General features: G+C 47.5%; 1 protein-coding gene across 3 annotated transcripts in view; it reads right to left on the reverse strand.

Annotated features, from left to right (window-relative positions):
* Positions 1-26,138, reverse strand: part of TRAF5 (TNF receptor associated factor 5) — a 45,633-nt gene that overhangs the window by 8,007 nt on the left and 11,488 nt on the right. For all 3 annotated transcript variants that reach the window (XM_032862822.1, XM_032862819.1, XM_032862821.1), the window contains exons 2-7: positions 10,914-11,132; positions 9,697-9,754; positions 6,554-6,655; positions 4,161-4,325; positions 3,468-3,545; positions 3,078-3,152 (exon numbers count right to left, since the gene is read on the reverse strand). In XM_032862822.1, the coding sequence (XP_032718713.1) occupies positions 3,078-3,152; positions 3,468-3,545; positions 4,161-4,325; positions 6,554-6,655; positions 9,697-9,754; positions 10,914-11,131 (696 nt within the window). In that variant the 5' untranslated portion in view covers position 11,132. The remainder of the gene's footprint in view (positions 1-3,077; positions 3,153-3,467; positions 3,546-4,160; positions 4,326-6,553; positions 6,656-9,696; positions 9,755-10,913; positions 11,133-26,138) is intronic.

Here is a 26,138-nt window from a genome sequence, read left to right on the forward strand (position 1 = left end):
AAGGCGTCTATGAGACAATTTTAAACTTACAGAAAAGAGAATTGAGCCACAGTCAAAATTCTCAAAGCGGATCTCCTTCTGTGCGCTGGGAATCTAGGACTGCGGGTTACGTATGGTTATCATCTCTCAAAGAGTCCCCCATAAAACTGATCTCCTTGGGTGGTTAGCTTCAGATCAGTGTCAAGCCCAAGTGAGTTCTGTCTCCTACAGAGCACGCATTTCCATGCTGCTTTCTACCAAAGGCCAAAGGTACGCAACCTGATGGCAGTTTCAGCCTGCACAAATTTGTTGCCCTCAAAAATCCAAGGATATGGGGCGCCTGGGTGGCTCAGTGGGTTAAAGCCTCTGCCTTCGGCTCAGGTCATTATCCCAGTGTCCTGTGATCGAGCCCCACATCGGGCTCTCTGCTCTGCGGGGAGCCTGCTTCCTCCTCTCTCTCTCTGCCTGCCTCTCTCTGCCTACTTGTGATCTCTGTCTGTCAAATGAATAAATAAAATCTTTAAAAAAAAAAAATCCAAGGATATGTTTGCTAGAACAAAGGGTGACTTCTTCCCTAATCATTAAAATACTGAGTTGCAAACTGCAAATATTACTAGTAAAAGCAAATGTTAGGTGTTCCGGGTGATTCCGTGGACCTATGCATACATTTACCATCAATTTCTCTTCAGTTTAGGATTGGCCCCTCATCCAGGGAACCAATCTCATCCTCAGCTTTGGTACTGAGGTGAGTTCTAGAGGACAGCCCAACTGGGAGTTTAGAACTAACTGTCAAGAAGATCTCTCTAGAGTTGGAAAGCAATTCTGTAAATTGTGCACTAAAAAGGTAAACCCTATCCTTTTTGCAGCCAAGATAATCTCAGGTTTGATATGTGAAAAGGTATGGACTCTTCACTGATTTCCTTAAAAGGCTTCTCACGAAAACATTTTTTTCATATAGGTTTTTAAAATAAATGTATGCTTATGTCAAACAGTACACCAAGATATAGAATGAGAAGCAAAAGTCTCCCTCTCCCCAACACCACCCCCAATTCCCTAGTCTCTCACTCACCAGAGTCAGCGACAACATGTATACACTTTTAACTCAATGAGATCATAAGCATATTCAGTTTTTAAAAATACGTATCTTATTCTTTTTCTCAGATGCATGGCATTCCAAAATATAAATATATAGAATTATATAGTCAGCACTTCAGTGGTGGGCTTACAGGTTCTTAGTTTTTGGTGGTTTTTTTGCTATAAAAATTTCTCTGTGTGAGGGTGTTTGTATATGTGCAATCATTGTGTACTTAGAGTATCTATGAAAATTCCTAGCAATAGAATTATAAAGCCAATGTGTGGATTCACTTTTTTTTTTTAAATAAAGACATTTTTATTTACTTTTTTTTTTTTTAAGTAATCTGTATGCCCAACATGGGGCTTGAACTCATGACCCTGAGATCAAGAGTCATATGCTCCACCGACTGAGCCAGCCACGCACCCCTCACTTTTCATAGATATGTACCCAAACTGCCCTCAAAAAGAGTTGGATATTATAAATTGTATTAATCTTTGTCAATTTGATGGTGAAAGTTATATTTCTTGTTATAATATATCCTTATTTAGGAGTGAGATGGGGTGTCTTTTTTTACATCTATTAATCAGTTGAATTTTTTCTGGAACTATTCATTTATTCCTTTGCCTATTTTTCTATTAAGTTAGATAAGCTATTTACATGTAAGAATGTTTGTATATAAGGAAAATGCCCTTTTTGTCTTTTGTCAGATGTTGGAGATATTTACCTCTAGTTTGTGGTTTGCCATTTGACTTTATTTATGGTATTTTTCAAAAATCACATTAAAGTTTCAAGTATTTGTGGTTAAGCATCAAAATTATAGCTCTGGTTTTGTGTCAGTCATCTAAGAAAGACCTTTATTTTAAGAATAAAAAAAATTTGCTCACCTTTACTTCTAGTATTTTTATGATTTTTTTTAAAAAAACTTTTTATTTGGAGTACTTTTAGATACACACAAAGTATGAAATAATACAGTGCATTATATCTCTTAATGTCTAAAACTCTGATCCATCTGGAATGTATTAAAGGGAGGTAGGAATCAAACTTTCTTTTCTTTTTCATTTATTTTATACAATTTATTGACAAATATTTTTAATAGTTTTTAAGGCAATAAAATACACTTTAAAACATGATTTCAAATCGCTTCTGTTTCAAAATACTTGGTGATAGACCAGGAGTACCAGAAAACCAACATTTATAATCATCAGAAGAATGACTCCAGAACGTCTCAAAATCTGGTGGAGACCGCGGAGTCCGAATTAGAAAAATTACCCAGATGGTTAATTTTATGTGTCAGCTCGGCTGGGCCATGGTGCCCAGTTGTTTGGTCAAAACTAATCTAGATGTTGCCGTGAAGGTATTTTGCAGATGTGATAAACATTTACGATCAGCTGACTCTAAATAAAGCAGATTTCTCCCCACAGTGCCGTAGGGACTCATTCAACCAGTTGAAGGCCTTGAGCGCCAAGAATAAGGTTTCCTGAAGAAGCAGCACTTCTCAAGACTATCACATAGAGGGGCGCCTAGGTGGCTCAGTGGGTTAAAGCCTCTGCCTTTGGCTTGGGTCATGATCCCAGGGTCCTGGAATCGAGCCCTGCATCAGACTCTCTCTGCTCAGTGGGGAGCCTGCTTCCTCCTCTCTCTCTGCCTGCCTCTCTGCCTACTTGTGATCTTTGTCAAAGAAATAAACAAAATCTTAAAAAAAAAAAAAAAAAACTATCACATAGAAACTCCAGCCCGCTGGTCTGCCTTGCAAATAATCCGATTCCCCAGTGCCCTCAATCACGCCCTCAATCGCATAACCTAATTTCCTAAAATAAATTTCTATGTATGTGTCTACATGTAGATACGTTATCTCCTACAGATTCTGCTTCTCTGGAGAACCCTCACTAGTAATACGGCCAGTCTTAAAGTTCCTCCATCGTGAATGTCTTCTGTATCCTGAAGGGGATCAAAGAGTAAAATAAACCTGCCCAACGAATTCCACAGTAGAATGTAGAGGCGGAAACAAAAAGGCATCCCGTACCTTCACAGTACAGCCGTAGTGCTTGAAGGGACAGTCTTGCTCAGCTTCAGGACACACAGCAAGGTGCTCATCCACCTACGAAAGGGACAGCCTCGTGCCACCAAAATTCATCACCAATTCTTCGGGTGCCTGAGAGAGCCCCAAGGGTGGCTTGGGAAGGAGGGAGGGAACAGAACGGGGAAAGCCACGCTGAGGCCTGGTGGAGGGAGAGCTACGGTAAAAACGGAGAACTCCTTTCCGGAAAAAGGGAAGGGGACACAGAGACGTGGTTATTGTGGGTGTTCTCTAAACCTTGGGCCTCAGCCTGTGGGATTTGATCAAACACACACCACAGCAGTTACTAAAATGTTATCTTACATTAAATCTACTAAGAGAATCATTTACAGTTACCTCAGTTCTTGGAATAATCTGCAAACACTTATTGGGACAAGATACTGGGTACTCGGGACACAGGTTTTCCTCATGATACTGAAACAGAGAAAGGGTGATAAAACAGAGCAGTCCTTGCTTCCAGGGTTCCTTTCTATGGCCTCAGAGTGTTTATGCTTATGTCTCTGGGAATGTATGTTATGTGGCTTCCCCTCCCCAGGAAGGTACAGCCTAGTTCCAGAAAGGACTAAAGATGGCTGCTTCCTTCCCGGGAATTCAATTCAGTTTTCCAATTATTCCAAAAGAAGGTCAGAGGGCACAGGCCTTCCGGAGGGCAAACTATGAGAGTCATCAGTATGGCTCCTTTGGTACATATAAAAGGTACCTCATGCCTTCTTCCTCTGCCTACGTCCTGCCACTCCAGTCAGATCATAGTGGCCTGAGGACACAGTATCGTCACCTCCTTGTGACCCAGCACCCAACATTGCTCCTTGCACACTTACACTCAGTAGGTGCTCAAACAATGCTTCTGCAATGATAAAGGAGTAGGGTCCTACCAACAAGAAGGTGTTTTGTTTTTTACAGAACTCTCAGATAATTCTTTAGATCTATTTCTGTACAAAAATAAACTCAGTAATGTCCTGATTCACTGTGACCGCTCAGGTAGAATTTAGTCCCATAAAGATGATTCATCTTTCTTTCTTTCTTTTTTACCTGCAGACTGATTACTACCACATCTTTTTTGCAATAAAGGCACTTTTCCTCTCGAAAATGGCAACGTGCGCTCAAATGTTCTTTCAGATCTTTCCGAAGGACTTGTTCCTGACAGTTCTCATTAGAACACTGCACAGCTTGAAACAGGCACTGCTGGAGGTGGTCCTGCAACAGAAAAGACAGGCCAGTGGGCCCCACTGAGGCGGGGCAGCGGGACGGGGAGCCAGCTGGACGCCTGGAGAGGGAGGGAGGACACTGGGGCCAGCTGGACAGACGGAGGCCATGCCAGCCTTGTGCGACAGGAGTTGGGAGGACACGGAAGATGGCTGGAGAAGGAAGCGTGGGGAGTCTAGTTTAGACTATCTGTTAGCTCAGATTCTCAGATTAATTCCCGAATATTTTCCTTAGGCTTGCTGAGTGATCTACCCTTTCTGCAAGGACATTCTTAATTTCTTTCTGCACCGCCGGCACCAAGTACTAATCTCTGTACAGCAGATGGCAAATGCCAGGACGGAGGGGGACGAGGGAAGAAGAGCACGGCGTGTCCTAAGAGCAGAAAGGAAGGGAAAGGACGACAGAGAGGAAGGGCAGATGTTCTAGAAGGGCCAAGAAAAGCAGACGGAAGACATACAGGATCATAGGCCCAAGAGAAGCTGGGAATGGTCAGGCTGTGTTCAGAAAATAGGTTTCACCAGAGTATGAGACAATGATACGGTCACTGCTCATTCTAATATTCTCCTGGTACAGACTTTTAAAAGCAAGAGGTATACTTTAATAAAACCTTTGGACCTTTGCAAGTTATTGTGATGCTAACAAGTCATCAAATCCCTAGTGAGTCCGACCCCTGTGAGATCCCCTAAAACACAGCTGGCCTGTTACTTGTTTTTGTAAATAAGGTTTCTCTGGAGAACAGCCACCCATCTACTTGTTTATGTACTGTGAGGAGTCGGGGGGGGGGTACTGCTTTCCCCCTGAAAGGGAAGAGCTGAGCTGAGCGGTGGATACAGAGACCGTACAGCCCGCGAAGTCTGAACATTTTACTAACTGGCTCTTGACAGAAGAGTTTGCGGACCCCTTTCCTGAAGGCGAGAAAAAGCAACCAGTTTTTCTGCAGGAGGGAAATAAATATTATAGCTACTCTCCTTTGCCTCTAGTAATAAGAAACAAAGAGGGACGACTGAAATCCCTATCTTCTCCGAAATTTGCTGCTGCCACCCTTCCACCCTTGCTGACACAGTCAACACTCATCACGACTCTGCTACCGGGAGAACCCACACCTCACCACCATGCAAGCGGGAAACACGGGAGAAAACAGGTAAAAAGAAACCAGCCACTGTTTTCTGGAAGCGGATGATCGGGCCACAAAAGCTGATGGCTGGATGGTCCATTTGAGCCTCACTTCCTGCTCAGGCTTCGTGACCACGAAGTTGGAAAAGAGGTCCTGCTCTAGGGCTTGGCTATCAAAACTTGAGAAAGTTCTAGAAAGTTCGGTGAACTTCCAGAAAAATCCTGGGGTTAACGGGGAAAGCATCTACACATTTAGAAGCTCAGCGCCTAGGGGGCTTGGAGGCAAGGTGGAGAAAGTCTGAATCACCTGAAATGTGTTCCAAAAATGTGTGGGTGGGAGAGGAAAATTTCAGCTGCCTCCAAGCCATTCTCTGGAAGCTAGAGATGCCTGGTTCTTCTTCCTGCACAGTGTGATCAAACCTGATATGGGCCTGCCATAGCAGAACCCTGTTGCCCCATTTCCAGTATGGCATTTACCAAGCTTCCCACTTCCCCAGCTGGATGGAAGAACCAGGCAGGGCAGCTTCGTGTGAAAGTTTAACACCCCCTTGCTCCCCCCACGCCTCGTGTGTTTGCAGCTCATACCAACGCTTCACCTTTAAACCACATCCTAGCACTGATCTGGTCTGCGTTACATGCCTCAGATCATAAACTCTCAGGCCACGGCCCATAGCTGCTGGGAACCACCCACCCACCACCTGCCAGTACTTTCCGGCAGGGACCCTGGCAGTCATGTCTTTCTGCAGACTGCTGTGGCTCCCACCTGAGGATCCCAAATTCTTCACAGTTCCCCACAAATGACATGTCCTTTGGCCCTGCATGTCCCACATCTTGTCTTTGGATCAATGACCCCCTAACCCACAATTTAGGTCTAGCGCGGAGAGTGGGCCCTCCATGCATTCCAAATGAAATGGACCTCTTCCCTCGCACCTTAGCCCTTGGTGGGCTGTACTGCAGCCAAATGTATTGCTAGGCAGGAATTCTCTGAGAACAACCTAATGAATCCCATACCATGCTTAGCCCAGGAGCTGTCACATAAAGGTGTTCAACACATACCACTGGAAAAAATGACAAAGGCAAATTTATTGGTCCTGAGTAATACCGACCTGGTAGCGTCCCAGAATAATCTTGGCATTACATCCAGGAGCATTTTTGCAGTACACATATAAATTGAGGACTTCCCTTTTACAGCAATTGTCTTTGAACACCTAAGAAGGAAACATAATAGGTCTCATACACTCCAAAGCTTCAGAGCAATGTGAATGAAACTATTATTAATTCAGTCTTCAAATACATCTCAACAGTCAGGTAGAAACTTCCAGACAATGGTTGGAATGGAAATATCAGATTCGGCACCATCAAAGAAGAGGCTTTCTCAGATACATATTTCCAACAGGCACTAAACACAAGTCAGGAAATTCAACGCTCCGTGCGGTAGGCTGCAGGAGAATCTCATGGTGCACTTGACCTTTTATGCTCAAAGGTCAGAAGGTGGGCTGTGGAGGAGGGTGACGCTTTCAGCAGCTTCCTGTCATAGTGTAAAAGTCTGTATTAGTCATCAGGTAGTGTCACGGAGGCTGTGCTGACTTTGCTATTCCAGTGCACACCAGGAGTTAGCAAACGTTCTAACGTTCTCCGTAAAGGGTCAGATAGTAAGTATTTTCAGCTTTGCAGGCACGATGCAATCTTTTCTTTTGCAACTATTCAGCTCAACTGTAGACAATACTGAAATGGATATCCATGGCTGTGTTCCAATAAGCCATTATTTTTTTTAAAGATTTTATTTATTTATTTGACAGAGAGAGATCACAAGTAGGCAGAGAGGCAGGTAGAGAGAGAGGGGGAAACAGGTTCCCTGCTGAGCAGAGAGCCCGATGCGGGGCTCGATCTGAAGACCCTGAGACCCTGACCTGAGCCAAAAGCAGAGGGTTAACCCACTGAGCCACCCAGGCACCCCTCAAATAAGCCATTATTAATGGACACTGAAATGTAAATTTCATGTAATTTTCATGTGTCACAAGCCATTACTCTTCTCTTGATTTTTAAAATAAGTTTTTTGTTTTGAAATAGCTCAAAGGCTTAAGAGAAGTTGCAAACATAGTGCAGAATTCCTGTGTACCCTTCTTTGGATTTTTTTCAATGATTTATAGAGAAACCATTCTTGGCTCACAGGCCATATGAAAACAGGTGGCAGGCTGGATTTGTCCCAGCAGATCTCATGTTGTAATACGCCAACCATGCCAACCCCTGATCTAGCGGGTGAGGCACACACAAACACAGCACTGTCCTCTGCTAGGCATTTGCAAAATACAACATAAGAGCATAGAGAAGGAGGGATGCCTGGGTGGCTCAGTCAGTTACGTGTCTGCCTTCAGCTCAGGTCATGATCCCAGGGTCCTGGGATGGAGTCCCCCATCAGGTTGCCTGCTCAGCAGGGAGCCTGCTTCTCCCTCTAATAGTCCTCCTGATTGGGTTTTCTCTTTCTCTCTCTCTGATAAATAAATAAATAATCTTAAAAAAAAAAAAGAACATAGAGAAAGAGCATGTACAATAGATCAGGTGTTCAGGGAGCTTTCTGGAGGGGGTGATGCTTGAACGTCTTCCAACAGAATTGTAAAGGAAGAAAATTGAGCTTAAATGGAAGTTTTAAGGGAGGGGCACTTGGGTGGCTCAGTGGGTTAAGCATCCAACTCTTTTTTTTTTTTAAGATTTTGTTTATTTATTTATTTGACAGACAGAGATTACAAGTAGGCAGAGAGGCAGGCAGAGAGAGAGGAGGAAGCAGGCTCCCTGCTGAGCAGAGAGCCCAATGCGGGGCTTGATCCCAGGACCCTGGGATGATGACCTGAGCCGAAGGCAGAGGCTTTAACCCACTGAGCCACCCAGGCGCCCCAGGCATCCAACTCTTGATTTCAGCTCAGGTCATGATCTCAGGGTTGTGAGACTGAGTCCTGGGTGGGGCTCTGCACTGAGCCTGGCGCCTGCTTAAGATCCTCCCTCTCTCCCTCTGCCCCTCCACCCCTAAAAAAAGGAAGTTTTAAGGGGGAAAATCTTCAGGTTAGGAAACAGTTCCTTAGATGCAACACTAAAATAACAAGCAACCAAAACAAACAAAAGACAAGTAAGACCTCATCAAAGTAAAAGCTTTCATGCTTCAAAGGACACCACCAAGAGAGTGAAAAGATGAACCACAGAATGGGAGAAAAATATTTGCAAATCATGTATCTGTTAAGAGCCTTGTATCTATATATAAAAAACGCTTAGAACTCATCAATAAGAGACCAATAATCCACTTAAAAAAGGGCAAAGATGGGGCACCCGGGTGGCTCAGTGGGTTAAGCCTCTGCCTTCAGCCCAGGTTCTGATCTCAGGGTCCTGGGATCAAGCCCCGCATTGGGCTCTCTGCTCAGCGGGGAGCCTGCTTTCCCCTCTCTCTCTGCCTGCCTCTCTGCCTACCTGTGATCTCTCTGTCTGTCAAATAAATAAATAAAATCTTTTAAAAAATGGGCAAAGAAATTGAATAAGCATTTCTACCAGAAGATATACAAATGGACAAACACCTGAAAAGATGCTCCATATCATTAACCATCAGAGAAATGAAAATCAAAACAGGTATCCCCTAGAAAGACTATAATCGAAAAGACAGACAGTAACAACTTTTGGCAAGGATCTAGAGATGTTAAAACTCTCACAACCTACTGGATGGAATGTAAAATGGTGCAGCTGCTTTGAAAACAGTCTGACAGTTCCTCAGAATGTTACACATAGAGTGACCATTCGACCCTAAACAGAACTACCACATGACCCAGTAATTCCATCCCTGGGTGTATACCCAAAAAACATGTACACTTTAAAGGTAAATTTTATGGCATATGAATTATATCCTAATAAAGTTATTGTCAGAGATAATAATAATGGAAGGAAGTTTTAGAGATTGACCAGAGAAGAAAGTGAATTCCAAGAAATAGGATGGATGTTTCATTTCTCCAAGCAACTCAGTACACCTGGAGCTGGTGTAGGAAGGGGGTAAGGAGAGAGCAGAGGAGAATTTGGATTGGGGGGGCAATAAAGCTCTGAAACAGTGGCAGGAGTGGGGCTTGACCTGACCGCACAGCAGAGGAACGTGGACTCTAAGAAAGGGCCCCTCCCTCTCCCCTCTACTGCTCCAACCTCTATGTCTAGTTCAACCCAGGACACTGTCTTCTCCATCATCCAGCCAACTGCTAAACCAAAGCGGGGATTTTCTTACCTCCTGAGATCTGATAACCTCCTTATCTACAGGACAGAGGGGGACTGCATTTAATTCTCTGGAGAGAAAAATAAAAATAGAGCCAAATTAAGAGTTGACCTCAACAGCTCTTCCAAGAGCAGCCCCAGCAGTCCAGCCATGCTTGACCCCTTTGAGCAACCCCTGAGCAGGCCAGGCCTCATCTTCCCACCATTCTGCTCCCTACCCCAGGAAGGGCTGTATCTCTCTCCCATCTGTCCATTGTATCTTCAGCACCTCCCCAATCTGCTGAAAAATTCCCATTCATTCCCCACAATGCAGGTCAAATAGTAAGTCCCCCAGACAGAGTTCAATGTCCTCTGCCAGTGCTTCTCACCCTGTACCACAACCTGTCTCCTTCACTAGACAGGAGCATTCTAGGGGCAGAGACGGGGTCTTGGTCACCCTGGACCTCCAGCTCTTCCTCTCTGTGCCCTAGAGCTTAGTTTAGTAAGGAGCCTGGAACACACAAGTGCTGAATGGACAACCCCATGAGGGGACAAGAATGGGCTGTGATAATCCCCTTTCCAAGCCTGGCAGAAGACAGCTTACTTACAGCCCTAAATAAGCCCCCAGAGCCTGCTTCCACATCTCTCTCAGTCTCCTCCTTGAGGATGGCAGGACCCAGCTGCACCGAAGCAGACAGTGTGCCCACTGAGGCACACTTTCTGGATGGGAGACCGCCTCTTCCCTTAGACAAGGAAAAGTCAGAGCCACCACCAGGAAGACGCCTGTGAAATGCAGGCCCTTCCCAACACAGACTGTGCCTCCGGGTCTGCCCTCCCATGCAAAACAGGTGTGGTCTACATTTTAAGAAAAGGTGACTGTCAGGAGACCCAAGTCATGTACAGAATTCTTGAGTCATTATGTTGTACACCTGAAACTAACAGAACCCTGTATGTTCATTACACTTGATTTCCTTTTTAAAAAGGGGGGAAAGGTGACTATTAATAAGTGAATGGCAAAAAAACAAAACAAAACAAAAACCCAAAAACCGAAAACCAAAACATGATTCCTCAGGCTTTCAGAGAAGGGTTCAGGGAGAGCCCCTCGTTGTGTTCATGGTTCTGTGGTCAACCACAGCAATTCCCAAAGCTACCATTCCAGTCCAGTGGCTGAGCTGGACACTGGGGTCCCAGGAATACCCCTCCCCCACCCGACTGCTTGAGCCCAGAGCGGCAGCCACCCCCCACACTCACCTCAGGGACAGGATACAGTGTTGACAGAAGCGGTGCCCACAGCCTGTCTGGTGGGGGTTGTGCAGCACGGAGTGGCAGAAGGCACATTTGTAGCGTTCTTCTAATTGCTCCACAAACCAGTACTCTGTGTTGGGCTCAAAGTCCAAGGAAATGGAGTTGCCAGAATTTTGGCGGATGAAACCACAGGGGACACCTCCTTGCTCCTCAGAATAAGCCATTCTGCGGGGGAGGGGGGCAGGAGAAGAGGAGGAAAACTGAGTGTGTGGAGATCAAAACAACTGTTTCCTACTTAGTGCACATCACCCCCATGGGCATTCTGTTGACTTCGTAACAAACAGTAACAACCTCCGGCCACTGGGGGGCTCCCACACATGGGAGATGTCTTTGAGGAGGAGGCAGGAGGCTGGACCAGACTTCTAACGAGATTTTATGACTTCAGACCTTTGCCCATCAGCCTCTTACAGGATGCTAAATTATCCTGTCAGTCTGGCCACACGCTTGGACCAAATATAGCCAGGTGGTAACTACATTCTAACAGACTCTTGTTATGGGATTTTCTTCCACTCAGTTGAGAGAATGGAAACAAAGGAAGAACCTTGTATACCAGTACGTTTCTTGCAATATATATCGCCTAGTATTTTTTGGAAGAACCTTGTATACCAGTACGTTTCTTGCAATATATATCGCCACCGCCAAGCCACATCATTTCTCACGTGAACTAAACAAGCCCATTAATTGCTTTCCCCTCCCATCCATTCTCCATACTATAGCCCAGGGCAACATTTGCAAAATGCAAAATTCAACTGTGATTGAAGTTTACCTCCTCTCATTGTTTAGTGGCTTCCCAGGCTCTTAGGGGAAAGTCCACAATGCTAAGAGAGCTATAAGACTGCATCCTCTCCACCCAGCAGCATCCTGGACCTCTCCTACCCTTGCTTTCTGCACTTGAGCCATACAGGCTTTCTTTTCATTCTTCTAATACATCAAGCTATCTCCTGCCACAGGGCCTTTGCATAAGCTATTGGCTCTACCTAGAATCCTTCCCCTGTCCCCTTCCAGTCTTCTTTGCTTCACATTCATGATTCAGACTGCAAGTGTCATAACCTCAGGTAAGCTTTCTCTTCTCCACTCCCCTTCCTCCACCCTCGTTGAGCAGCAGAACACCCACTCATGTCTAGGAAGCATGTGTGGCCTCCAGGGAGTGGCTGAGGGATGATGGTAGGTGGGTGGTGGTGGGGCGGTTAATTTTTGAACATGAATATAGTACCTATTCAAAAATAAACAAATACACAAAAACAGAAACTAAACATCCACTGTTGTATCTATCTTAGAACCTGGTTCTAAAATTCAGAGGAACATTTGATTTTAAATTAGACATGCATTTGTGTGAGTATTTGATTTATATCTGTGCTCTTCAATGACACAGAGAACACCCCTGGTGTTACTCAGGGTCGTGTCTCCAGCCCTCAGCCCCAAGCTGGGTATGGAGAACGAATCAACTGTTTGTGGAATTCATGTGACCAAATGGACTCTGACAAATCCGCAATAGGACAGCTCTAATTAGTGTTGCCCACTAATGCAGTGACCCTTTAACTTTTTATAAGGAAGGACTTTCCCCGTCTTTGAAATCTGATGAAAAGTCTGGACCTTCTCCCCATAAAACAGCACGGACACCTGATCTCTGGACCTCTGCAGACCCTCTGAACCCACCGGTTTCCCCAGTTAACCACAGGCCTGCCTTCCCAGTAGGAATGCTGTTACTTTGGGCCCGGGACCAGGAGTGGTGCTTTCACAGAGTCCAGCATGTGGCTAAAGGCTGGGAGGCCAACGAGGGTGGTCCCTGGGAGTGACATCCTTCCATGTGGTTAGGGAACAGGAAGGCCTGGCCTTCAGGCTTGCTTGCTTTGGCTTGCTCTCGGGATCCCTCAAGAATCTCCTGCAGCTCATGAGGTCAGCTGGGCCTGAGAGCAGCTGCGTGTCCGGACAGTGCAGGCAGGAATGGGCGCCATCCAGCACCGGGCCTGGCTCCAGTCAGCTGCCAGCCCCGCCCAGTGCCCAAGTGGTCTGAGTCTGGGCTGTGGCCGCAAGACTGGAGCAGAGAAAGCAACTGGCCTCTTAGATCAGCAAATAAAGCTTTCTCTCTGGAGAAGACCCACAGAAGAGGGGATTTTTTTTTTTTTAATCCTGGGGTTTGAGACCAAAGCCCCACCTTTTCCTCTCTGCATGTTTCCTGCAGAACTTCAAGGGGGGTAGAGAACCAAGACGTGATTGTTCCCCTTTTAACCTGCTTTACTCTTGAGAGTTAACAAGTCTTAACTGTGAAGATGAAGAGGCCCAGGACTTGATTCAGGTGCGCAACCCTAATGCCCCAGACTCCCCTTTCTCCAGAGAAATGAAAACACCAATTCCAAACCTCCCTCATCTGCCCGGCGTTCTCTGATCCCAAGGGAAGACAACAATTCATGTCCCACACCCCTCTAGGATTCTCTCTGAGACCAGGCTCGTCTCTGTCACACAGCATTTAAATTTGGACGCTCAGAGATGTGCCCTAACACAACAGTCTGGCTCAGCTCCTAGAACAGGGCAGTAAGGCGGACAAGACTCAGTCTGCTTCCCACCCACTGCATTCTATCCTCTTTCCTAACAGAGGAATTCAATACACTCATCTGTGTGCCCCTCTTTCTCTACAACAGCCGTTCTCAAACTTTTTGGTCTCAGGACCCTCCCTCCCACCCTTTAGACTCTTGAAACTGAGGACCCAAAGACCCAGAACAGCCAACACAATACTGAAGGAGGAGAAAAAAATTGGAGGATTGACACAGCCCTACTTCAAGACTTCCTACGAAGCAATAATAACCAAGATAGTGTAGTAGTGGTGGAAGAAGAGACAGATAGATAAATGGAACAGAAGAGAGAACCCAAAAATAGACCCACATAAATATAGACGACTGACCTCTGACAAAGAACCAAAGGCAATACAATGGACAAAGACAGTTTTTTTCAGAAATGGTACCAGAACAACTGGACATCCACATGCCAAAAAAAAAAAAAAAAAAAAAAAAAAAAAAAAGATGAATCTAGACGTAGACTTTCCACCTTTCACAAAAACTAACTCAAAATGAATCACAGACCTAAACGTAAAATGCAAAGTTATTAAACTCCTAGAAGACAACACGGGAGAACATCTAGATGACCTGGGGTACGGCAATGACTTTTTAGAGACAATATCAAAGGCACAAACCATGAAAGAAAGAATTTGTAAAGTGGACTTCATTAAAATTAAAAATTTCTGCTCTGCCTAAGACACTGTCAAGAGAATGGGAAGACAAGGCACAGACTGGGGGAAAATATTTTCGAGACACATCTGATAAAGGACTGTTATCCAAAATATACCTCACCAGAGAAGATAGGCAGGTGGCACATCAGCGTATGAAAAGGTGATCCACATCAAATGTTGTTTTATTCACCTACTAGGATGGCCCAATCCCCACCACTGATGATTCCAAATATTGTTGAGGATGTGGAGGGACAGGAACCTCACTCACAGAGGGTGGGAATGCAACACTTGGGAAGACAGCCTGGCAGTTTCTTTCTTTCTTTCTTTTTTAATATTTTATTTATTTATTTGACAGAGAGAGAGAGAGAGAGAGAGATCACAAGTAGGCAGAGAGGCAGGCAGAGAGGGGGAAGCAGGCTCCCTGCCGAGCAGAGAGCCCAATGCGGGGCTCAATCCCAGGACCCTGAGACCATGACCTGAGCGGAAGGCAGAGGCTTAACCCACTGAGCCACCCAGGCACCCCACAGCCCGGCAGTTCCTTACAAAACGTGTCTTACCATCCAGGAATCCCTCCTTGGTATTTACCCACGGGACATGGGAACCAATGTCCCCATAAGAACCTGCACACGGATGTTTACAGGAGCTTATTCATAACTGCCAAAACTTAGAAGTAAATGAGATGTCCAATAGTAGGTGAATGGATACGCTGGTATATCCAGACAATGGAATATTCCTCAGCGCTACTAAGAAATGAGCTATCAAGCTGTGAAAAGATGTGGAGGAATCTCAAGTGTATATTACTTAGTGAAAGAAGCCAATCTGAAGAGCCTTTGTAATGTACACTACCAACTATAGAACATTCTAGAAAAGGCAAAATAATGGAGGCAGTTAAATGATGGGTGGTTGCCAGGAGTTAGGATGGAGTAGTGGGAGATGAATACGAGCTGCAGAGAGGATTTAGGGGCAGTGAAAATACTCAGTACGATACTGTAGCAGTAGAGACATGTCATCATGCATTTGTCCTAAAACAACATCTTATCTGCCTAAAGACAGATCCTGCAAAGGGAATCCAATTATTATAAACCACCTCTCCAGGAGTCTCATCAACCAGGAAAGAGCAGCTCATCACAGGAGAAGAAACTAGAAGGTGATACTCAGACAAACTCAGTCATAAACGATCACACCTCCCCCCAGTCTTCTAAGGGCCCATTTATCTCTCCTAAAAATTATTTGCTGTCCCCTAAGAGGCTTACTTCCCCTCCCCTTTCCCTCTTAGGATGGTATTCAAGCCTGAATTCCAAGCCACCTGAGAGAGTTACTCGTTTTTCCGTGGGTATCTCCCACGAATACACGAGTTATATGTGTTGTTAAACTTCTGGTTGTCTTTCTCTGGCTAATCTGTCTGTGATCACAGAGGTCTCGGCTAAGAACTCAGAAAAGTAGAGGCGAAATTGGTTTTCCTCCCCTACCCAATGTAGGTTCATCAGCTGTGACAAATGTATCTCTCTGTTGGGGGACGTTGACAGTGCGGGAGGCTATGCATGTGTCAGGGCGAGGGGTCTGTGGGAAATCTCTGTACTTTCTGCTCAATTTTGCTGTGAGTCTAAAACCACTCTAAAAAATAAAGTCTCAAAAAAAAAATAACAAAAACTGAGGACCCCTGAGTTGTTTATGTGGGTTATAGTTATCGATATTTACCAATTTGAGATGAACACTGGGGAGTTTAAGGGTGCCTGGGTGGTGCAGTTGGTTAAACGTCTGACTCTTGGTTTTGGCCTAGGTCATGATCTCAGGGTTGTGGGATCGAGTCCCATCTCAGGCTCTGCGCTCAACCCAGAGTCGACCCGGGATTCCCTCTCCCCTCACTCCTCCCACTCATGCTCGCTCGCTCTCTCTCTCTCTTTCTCAAATAAATAAATAAATAAATCTTTTTAAAAAACTGAGGAGTTTAAAAAATACATTTCTTTTTTAATTTACTTGAAGATAATAATGAGCCAACTATATGGTAGCACACATAGAATTTTTATGAAAAATAGCCATTTTCCAAAAGAAAAAAATGAGTGAGAAGAGTGTCACTATTTTACATTTTTGCACCTCTGTTTGGGCTTAACAGAAGACAGCCGGGTTCTCATATGTGATACTCCTGCATTCAGGTGTCACAGTATCACACATCAGGTAGCTTTTGGAAAACACCACTGTATGCTCAGGAAAAGAGAGTAAAAATGGCAAATGATATCTTAGTAGTAGCATGAAAATAGTCTTGCCCATACACATCCCCTGAAAGGGCTTCCAGGAGGCCAATATGTACAATTTGCCAATTTCTGTGCCTGAACATACCTGAACTAAGTAAGAGCCCATCAGCTGCTCTCCTGGTAAGACATTCTCCAGCACCCCCAGGGCTCGAGAAGCACACTTTGGGAACCACAGTCCTATCAGGCTGCTGGGCAGGCCCGGGCCTTGTCAGTCTTTGTGCTAGTGGTGCCCAGCACACGTGTGACCCTCACGGTCTCCTCACTCCTGCTGCATGGCCCACAGAGGCCTGGGGATGCCATGCCCCATCCTCCCTTTTCCCACCTTTGTGTCTAGCTCAGCTGGAGGCGGCACACGGGAGTCATCTACTGACCCCGTTCACGCTCTCCTCTGTGGTCTTGCCCAGTATTTGTTTTGATGAAATTGAGTTTTTATTTCATTAGGTGTTTGTTTTGTTTTTTTAAGAATTTATTTATTTATTTGACAGAGCAAGATCACAAGTAGGCAGAGAGGTAGGCAGAGAGAGAGAGAGGGGAGGAAGCAGGCTCCCTGCTTAGCAGAGAGCCTGATGTGGGACTCGATCCCAGGACCCCAAGATCATGACCTGAGCCAAAGGCAGAGGCTTAACCCACTGAGCCACCCAGGCGCCCTAGGTGTTTTTTTTTTTTTTTTTAAATAAGCACTTAAGTTCTGCTACATAATATATACTTTTGATGTTTCAGGACAGTGTTCTTATATATAAATGAACATGATCTCTCTCTGAAGCTTCCTTGGGCCCATGCCCGGCCCCCCAAAATGTAATTGATTCAATGTGCTCATGGACGTGGGAGAGTCCCAATAATACGACCATAAAGGCCTCTGTTTCCTTGTCTACAAACACATTTCTCTAATTAACTGAACAATTCCAGCTAGGACTCTGTCATTCCCAGACACCTATTTAGTGGAAATAAACAAGAGCTCCATTTTATTAAAATCTCTCCCCTTTGGGTCTAATAGCTTATGTAACAGGAAGAGTAAAAAGAGTTCCGTTCTTGCAAATAAGAAAAGAAAGTCACGGAAATTACTAGCAGAACCTGCATATCTCCGTATCTACCAGAGCCCACTGCAGTGAATGGTGCCTTATTCCTGCCATTGCTGGCGCCCGCAGTGTGCTCCTCCTGCTGCGAAGTTACTGACTTAAACCTGAAACAAGGGAAAATCACATACAATATGCTCCCCAAGGACGTTCATTGAGTTTCTTATAAACACCATTTTTTAGCTTCATAAATTGCGGCCACTTTTCGTTGAGAATTTTCTAGGAATTCCAAAGGAAAGCTGTGGATGTCAGGATTTAAATTCTTTACTTACAAGGTGCTGCTGATTCACTTTTGGGGAACACACAATGAACAATCTAACATTCTGAGGCAACAAGTGTTTAGGTTTTAGTTACCATAAAAAAGACACACATCTAGCAGATTTCAGCCTCCAGTTTAAAAAAGAAAGGTACATCCTTGTCTGTCTGTCCGCCCTACTTCCATAGGATCCCAAACATCTTGTTTAGATTAATGAAGGTTTGGAAAACTGCAGAATGTTTTTATAAATCATTTTATACTTTGTGGGGTTTTTTTTTTAAAGATTTTATTTATTTATTTGACAGACAGAGATCACAAGGAGGCAGAGAGGCAGGCAGAGAGAGAGAGAGGGAAGCAGGCTCCCTGCTGAGCAGATAGCTTGATGCCAGGCTCGATCCCAGGACTCTGAGATCATGACCTGAGCCGAAGGCAGAGGCTTTAACCCACTGAGTCACCCAGGCACCCCTTGTGGGGTTTTTTTGGAAAGATTTATTTATTTGAGAGAGAGCAAGAGTGAGTGCAGGACTGGGGGTGGGGGGTGGGCAGGGGGAAAGAGAGAATCTCAGGCAGACTCCCTGCCCAGCGTGGAGCCCGATCCTACAATCCTGAGATCATGACCTGAGCCGAAAACCAAGAGTTAGAAGCTCAACTGACTGAGCCACCCAGGCGCCCCAATTATTTTATACTTTGTAAGACATAAGCCCAGGAACTAGGCCTCCAGAGCTTTCAAGATCTGATTCTTGGGAGCTGCTGGTTACTACATGCGAAATTCGAGAGTGGAAATGTCTCAAGGCCAGAGACCTGGGCTCCATCCCTGCTCTGCCGCTCCCCAGCTACGCAACCTTGAACATGACACCCCCCACACCTCCCTCATAGATTCAGCACGACAGGTCGTGGACTGGGTCCCAAGAGTGCAAAGATCTGTGATATTACATCTGCCGTGGAGGGTGTCCAGGGCAAGGAGAGACAATCAGACACAAGAACGACGCGTTACACTGTCCTGGTGGCAAGGACCACACAAAAAACCTGTCCGAGCCCACGTGAGGGGTAGCTAGTGCTTTCTGAGGTGTCTGTGTTGATCTCACAGAGAAGAAAACATCTCAGCTGCTCATGAAGAAGGTATCCCTTCTCCTTTCTAGATGAAGGAGATACAAGAATTTCGAAGAGGATATCCTAAAAATTCTGGAGTGGTTAATAATTAACTGTGGCTCAAGTGGAATGAAGGGAACACGCCAGTCATTTGCCTGTTTGTTCTCAGATCCATTCTCCGCTCTCCGGCCTGGGTCTGCATCATGGAGGTGGAGTGACGTGGACCCCCACAAACTCTGTTTCCTGGGCTCCCTGGCTGCTGGCTAGGTTCAGCCAATAAGAAACACTATCGAGGGAGGGAGGATGGGAGAAAGGGAGAAGCCAGAGTATCTCTCTCCCATCCCTTGGTGTTGGGCAGCATCTCCACAGTGACTGGGTCTCCTCCGTGGCCCCTGGCTCTGTGGACTAGCTCCCGCCAGGCAGGCCGAGGGTGGTCCTCAGCCCCTAAGCTCTAGAGGGTATGGGCAGCCTCCCGCCAGGACTCATCTCTGAGTTGCCTCACCCTGAGTCTTCTATTCGGCTTCCTAGCTTTGCCATCACCTGCGTAAGCAGATTCCTATGTAACTGAATTCCTGTCAGAAACCACTAAAAAGGTCTCTGTGAGATATAAGTGTGGAGAGAGAGGGGAGGAGCATCATCTGAAGAGCCTGAATGAATGCCATAGCCATGAATTCCAAGTTTTACCTCATGGTTTCAATGATTTAGGGATGCTAAACATATAGGACAGGCCCATGCACAGAGTTTAGGGAAGACGCTAACACAATAGACCGAAGGAGGATGACAACGGCCTGATCTAAGGCAGGGGCAAAGAGAAGCCATGTTTGTGAGGCATCTCTGAGGTAAAATCCAGGGATTTAGAAATGGGTTCAGTGGAAGGGCTTAAGGAGAGGACAGTGGAGGATGGATCCCAGGTTCGTTTGGAAGAATGGGTAGTTGATGGCACCAGTGGAAGAGGATGAAGGAGAGAAAGAAAGAAGCGAGGATGTAGTAGGAGACATATGGAAGTTGGGGTCCCTTGGGAACAGTCTTAGGGGAATGGAGGTGAGTCAGATGAGCTGACATCTACATCTCTTCCTGAAAAAATGACAGGATTTCTAGGAATGGCCACATTTCCTTTGCGGCACCAATAATTGTTTTAAAATTACCCAAGGCATCAAAAAAAATTTTTTTTTACTTTACAAAAATTTCAGTTGTCATCTTAGTGATGGCATTTGACATAAGAGGTTTTTTAGATCTATGTCAGAAAAGTAAGATCTGGAGACAGAAAACATCCTGGAGAGAGAGCAATGGGAAAATTCCTTGAGCCAGTACTGAAGTCTGTCCTTCCCGCTCACACCTGTGGCTATAGCGCAGCCCTTCTTTACTCCCTACTTGGGATTTAACTGGTGCTGCTTCCCCCAAGGCAACCGCCATTCAGTCCTGTGTGACCCTCCACCCCTTACTAGGTCCAAGATCCCTCCTGCTAATGACTTCTAGGGTCCAGGGGCTGTTGGTGAGTGTACAGAGGTGCCTGGGAAGGGTTTGAGAGGCTTATAGTCTTCCCCCACGACTCCTTTGTAAGGGAGGGTCCTGAGAGCTGCAGAGTCGAAAGAGGCTGCTTTCTCTGACAGGTGGGACTGACAAGGCTGGGGGACAAGGAGGGGGCACAGAGTCTGGCCAGGGGCACCAGAATGGCCCTTGAGCCATAGGCAATGGAGGGACAACCCCACACTGGCCAATGAAAGCCACCAATCCAGGATGGGCAGCTAGAAGGCAAACTCCCCCTTCCTCAGCCCTGTTCAGGCCTCACCAGAAGCATAAAGAACCAACTCCCTGACGCTCGCGTTCTGCAACAGGGCACAGGTGCAAATATGCTCTTCCCCAGACCTAGCCGAGAACCAACCAAGGGTCCAGGGCTGAAATTAAAGGAGAGATGGGGTTAGTGATGAGGAAAAGTTAAAATGTCAAATCCCTGATGCACCGACCCAAGGAGACTCTGGAATCTGTGCCCATCTGGGAGGACAGGCAGTTCCTGCTCTCAGGCACCTGGTCCTTGAATTCTGAGATTCTGCTCTTCCAAGAAGAACAGTTACTACCAGGAAAGTGGAAAAAAAGAAGAAGAAGGAGAAGAAGGAGGAGGAGGAGGAGGAGGAGGAGAAGGAGGAGGACGAGGATGAGGAGAAGGGGAGGGGAGGGAGAAGGAGGAGGAGGGGACAGGGGAGGAGGAGAAGGGGAAGACGACACTTTATTTAGTATGTTATCCGCATGGCATGAGGGAGAAGTGAGATGCATTTAAACGTGGTTACCAAAGCCTCGGTCTTCAATGGCGTAGGAAGATCCTTCCTCTGAAGACGAACCCCTCAAGGCAACTGCTAGGCCTCTGCGCCAACCCTCGACCTTCCCTTCCTATCTACCGTTTCCACAGCTTTCAGCACAACAATGATATGACTACTGTGTGAACTCTGGGAGAAACTGGTTTTATTTTCATTAACCTTTAGCCATGTAAGTCAGACAAAGAGGAAGGGCCTTGGAGAAATGCAGAAGTAATGCGGCCATTTTCCATCAGGCGGAATGTGGGACGGAGACCATACAGAGACCAGGTCATTCCATGACAGCCAGACAATACGTCACGACAGCCTGCTTGACCCACAGCCTATCAACTGGTTGGCTGGCTTTAGTGTTGCAGAGGCAGAGGTAAGGGTGTATTTTCTTTTCCTTACACTTTCCCAGGAGAGGGTTTTCTTGGATACAGGATGAATGATGTGGATAAGAGTTTAATTCCTTTGAAGAGAAGTGTGATTTCTCTCCAAACTGTCAGGACACTCCTGTTTCCCCATTTTCCTGGGAGTGCAGCAAAGCACCGCTGGTGAAGAGAGGGGGTTCTAGGGCTGACGAGCATCCCTGCGCCCCTCCTGGGGTGCCCACCCCTATGCGCCCTTAACATCAATCTCCCCTACGGGGAAGCCTCGGAGCCCATCTCAAGTCCACTTGGCTCCAAGGGATGCTGGAGCAGACCTTTTAGCTTGGCTCTCAGAACTTAAGACCAAGAGGGAAAAAAAGAGAGAGAGAGAGAGAGAGAAAACACTACTGATCTTCCCAGACAAAAGCTTCCTCTTTGGGAAGTTTCGACTCTAGTCTCTCAGCCGCCAGCCTCAGGTCTGACCTCTTCCCAGTCCTCCCTGCTGTCCGGGCTCAGCTCCTTGGTGAGCTCCTCAGGGAGGGGCTGTCCTCCTTGTTCTCCAGACCCTCAGAGCCAGCCCCATGCCTGGCCCAGAGTGCTCAGTCAGTGTTCACTAAATAGGGGAATTCTAGGATTAATGTGAGACCTTCCTGAAAAGGGACTGTTGGAAGGAGGGCCACGAAGACAACCGAGGGCAAATCTGAATGAGGCAGACAGACGGCAAGGGGCAAAATGAAAAGATGAGAATGGAGGAAAAAAAAAAAAAAAAGAAAAGATGTGAATGGAAGTAAGGGTTGGAACTGGAGAAGGGTCAGGCTTACACTCAGCGAGCCTGTCTAGGCTCAGAGTCAGCTGATTTACGTGCAGGGTCTCGTTTTAATCCTGACAGCAACCGGATTGTTACCTCATTAGCGTCCCCAGGTTGCTAAATGAGGAAACTTGGAGATTTCCCATGGCCAGGAAGCAGTGGAGGCCCTTAGGGGATAAAGAGGTGCTGGGGTTCCTCTCTGTTTCTCCAAAGCCTGCCAAGAGGCAGTGTGGGATGCTGGCCACTGGCGTGGGCTCTGAAGTCGACCTGCCCGGGCACAAATCCCCATTCCATCCCTGAACAGCTGTATGATCTCAGGCAAATTACTCAGTCTCTATGTGTCTCAGTTTCTTCATCTAGAAAATAGTGATAATGATAATAGTAGTTACCTCAGAGAATCTTTGAAGATCAAATAAGTTAACACTGCACATCAAGGGTCAGCCGGCCCACCACTTGTTTTTGTCAATAAAGTTTTATTGGAACACAGCCATGTTAATTTGTTTACCTATCATCTAGGGTTGGTTTTGTTGTTGTTGTTGTTGTTGTTTTTGCTACCACAGCTGAGTTGAGCAGCTGTGCCACAGACCATATGGCCCAAAGCCTAAAGTATTTACTTTCTGGTTCTTTACAGAAAAAGTTTGCTGACTCTGGTATGCATGAAGAGCTTATAATGGTGGTACACAGGAATGAGGAGGAGGAGGAGAAGGATGACTAAGCATTTGCCTCAGATCCCGTACACCAAGGTCCCCCCACTCTGGTAACACCCTGACTGTCTGACCAGTGGGCCATTGTATCAGGCTCTGGGGACCAGGGAAGAACAGGAGAGAGGGTCCAAGTCTGCTCCGGTGGGGCTTACAATGGAGGACACAAGGGAGTAACCACAAAGGAGGTAGTTAACAAACTGTGGTAAGTCCTCTGAAGGAGATCAACAGGATGTTGAGATAAAGAAACAGAAGCAGCCACTGCAGACAGGAAGGCCTTCTGGAGGAGGCGACACATGAACAGCCGGGAGAGGATGAGAAGGAGCGAGCATGAGGACCCGAGGAACAGAGCCCGCAGGCGGAGGGACAGCAAGGGTAATGTCTGCTTCTGGGAAAGGCTTTGCCATGTTTGGGAAACACAGAGGAGGCCCGCGTGGCCTAATGTCAGGGACAAGAGGAAGAGCAGGCGACGGGGCCAAGGCCAGATCGCATGGGCCGGGCTGCCCGCAGGAAGAAATCCGGGTTCATTCTAAGAACAAAGCCATGGGAAACAGCAGGAGTATTTTAAGGAACTAATGGCAGTGTCTGCTCTGGAGCCTAAGAAGACCAGGGCGGGTGCCGCATGGAGAACGGCCTGGGAGGGCCGGGGACAGGGGGACCGCGGTGGGGAGGCTGATGGAGTGGAGACGCTGCCGCGGTGGGGCCGAGAGCACAGACCTGGACGCTGGTGGTGGCGGGGAAATGGAGCTGTCCAGTGACCGTATGCGAGGCCGGGGGGCTGGGGGGCTGGGAGGACCGGTGGCCGACTCCAGGACTGGGCCTCAACACCTGGGTGGAGGTGGTGCCTGCTGAGATGGGGAAGAATGAAGGCAGGGGGAGGGAGGTCAGGCGTCATCCGGGAGCACAGGGAGAGAGCCACCCCTTTTCCTGAAGACACCCCTTCCCTTCGGAGACGATGACCTCAGGCCCCACCCCACCCCAGGGCGACCCGGCTAAATCATCCCCGCTCTTTCCTCCGGTCTTTTCCCGCTCGTGGGTGTTCCCTCGCTCACCGCTCTGCAGCGCGTGCCCTCGCTTTCTCTGCGTCCCTGTGCTCCTCCCCCAGCCCCTGTGATAGTGACCGGCAGTTCCGATGGCAGAGCGGAGTCCCACAGTCCCCTCCCGCACAGCCGGGACCCCGTGAAGGCTCGAGTCACATCTCACCCTGTGGGTGGGCCTGGCTCCTCTCGGACGCACTGTCACTCACGTGCAGAAGCTGCACCTCCCCCGCACGCCGCAGCCCTCCCCATCGCGACCCTTGACTCAGCGAGGCTCTTCCACCACCCAGAGCCGCCTTTCTCACGTCTCTATCTCCTCCTCCACACGTTCTCCTCCTCACTTCACCCCACACGTTATTCTGAATTCATGGTTCCACGGGACTATCTCCCACTAAAGGTTTATTCATTCGGTCACTTTTTGTCCATCATTCCTTTGCGAAGCACCTACTGCACGTAGACACTGGCGGGGAAACAGGAAGGCGGCATGGAGAGCCCAGATTCCTCACGCGCCACCGGCACCGCACCCTGGGGGGGGCAGTGGGCTTCAGCCCCCCAGCACCTGCTCCCGCCATCCCCCCTTCCCCCACCCTTCCACGGCCAGCCCCAGAGCAGGGCCTGCAGACCTGGGTCCCTCCCAGGCTTCCCCTGCAGCCTGGCCTGTTCTCCCAGGTCTCTGAACCCTGCCCTTGAACAAGCCAGGGGCCCTGAATCATCGGGATGATGGGTGGGTGGTGGGGGGAGGGGAGGGCCCAAGTGCTTGGGAAATGCATATTATATTAGTTCGATGACCTAAACTGTAATCACACAATCAGACTCACCAATTAGTCTGTCCTAAATTGCACCCTGCTGCCCTTTATGTGGCATTTGGTACTTCCTCCTTGAAACCCCCTGATCCCTTGGCCCTGGGGACACTGTACTGTGTGGCCTTCTCCCACCCCTGGCCACACTTCTGCAGGGCTCCCTGTGGGACTCCCCTGAGGTTGGGTCAGCCTCTGTCCCCCATCCTCGCCAAATTCCCACCTCTCCTCATGGGAAAGGCCGCCTCATCCCAACCGGACTTATTTCCAAATGTGGGTGGGGATCCCTACTTCACCACGGCCTGGGGCGTCATCTGAGCCTTAGGATTTTCTCGGCCTCTCCCTTCCTGACCATCCTATCTCCTCAAATACATGGGGAGACAGAGATTCCAGGGGCCCGGCAAGCAGAGCCACGTGGCAGTTTGGAGACACAGTCAACAGACAATGGCTGAGACGCTGAGATCCGGCTTGGAATTCAGAAGCCTTTGCCCGGCCCCATCATTCATGGGCTACGGGTGCTCTGTGGAAAGGGGAGAGACCCGAGAGCTCCCTAGACAGGATACACAACAGACATGCCAAGGTGGATTCAGAAGTCTTGGCTTGACCTTTTGGCGACTTTTAGCTACCAAAGGCCAACATCACTCTAGCCATGCCTCATCTCTCCCACGAGCTCACGCACAGGTTCCTCTGGGCCAGGTCACATCTCCAAAGTGGACCACAGACGTGTGAAACACTGCCGGCTGCCTCAGAGCCCCGAGAGGCCAGGGCTGGGGCAGGAGTCGATGTTCTGCAAGGGGCAGACAGAGCTACCCCCTTCCAACCAGTGGGAGACCAGCTCCCGCCCAGGCCCAGGGAGAAAGAGGATGGGACCAGAGGTGGCCCTCTCATGCCGGCTCTGTACTCTGGCCATATAACCTAGAAGCTTCCTGAGGTCTGCTACTCCAGGTGTAGCCCAGATGCCCAGCCCACACAAGGGCAGGCGTCCTTGAGTCCTGCTCAAGGAATGTTCTAGCCCCTCACACAATCCTGGACATTGGGTTCTTGGGATCAAGACAGAAGAGGGAGAGATGGAAGCAAGCCTGGGGGGGGGGGGGGGCGGGGGAGGGGCAAGAGAAAGAGAAAGTGAAAGAATTTGAAAGAATGGCTTCCCCCCAGTCAATTGTACAAGGGCTTAAGAGATCAGCAAGCTAAGGTGTCACAGCTTTGGAAACACCGTGATGCTCATCAAACCAAATCTCAGGCAGAAACATCAGTAATTTGGGTGCCTGTGGTTCAG

Source organism: Lontra canadensis, unplaced genomic scaffold (genome assembly GCF_010015895.1).
Source record: "Lontra canadensis isolate GAN:19392208 unplaced genomic scaffold, GSC_riverotter_1.0 scaffold24, whole genome shotgun sequence".
Lineage (NCBI taxonomy): Eukaryota > Metazoa > Chordata > Mammalia > Carnivora > Mustelidae > Lontra > Lontra canadensis.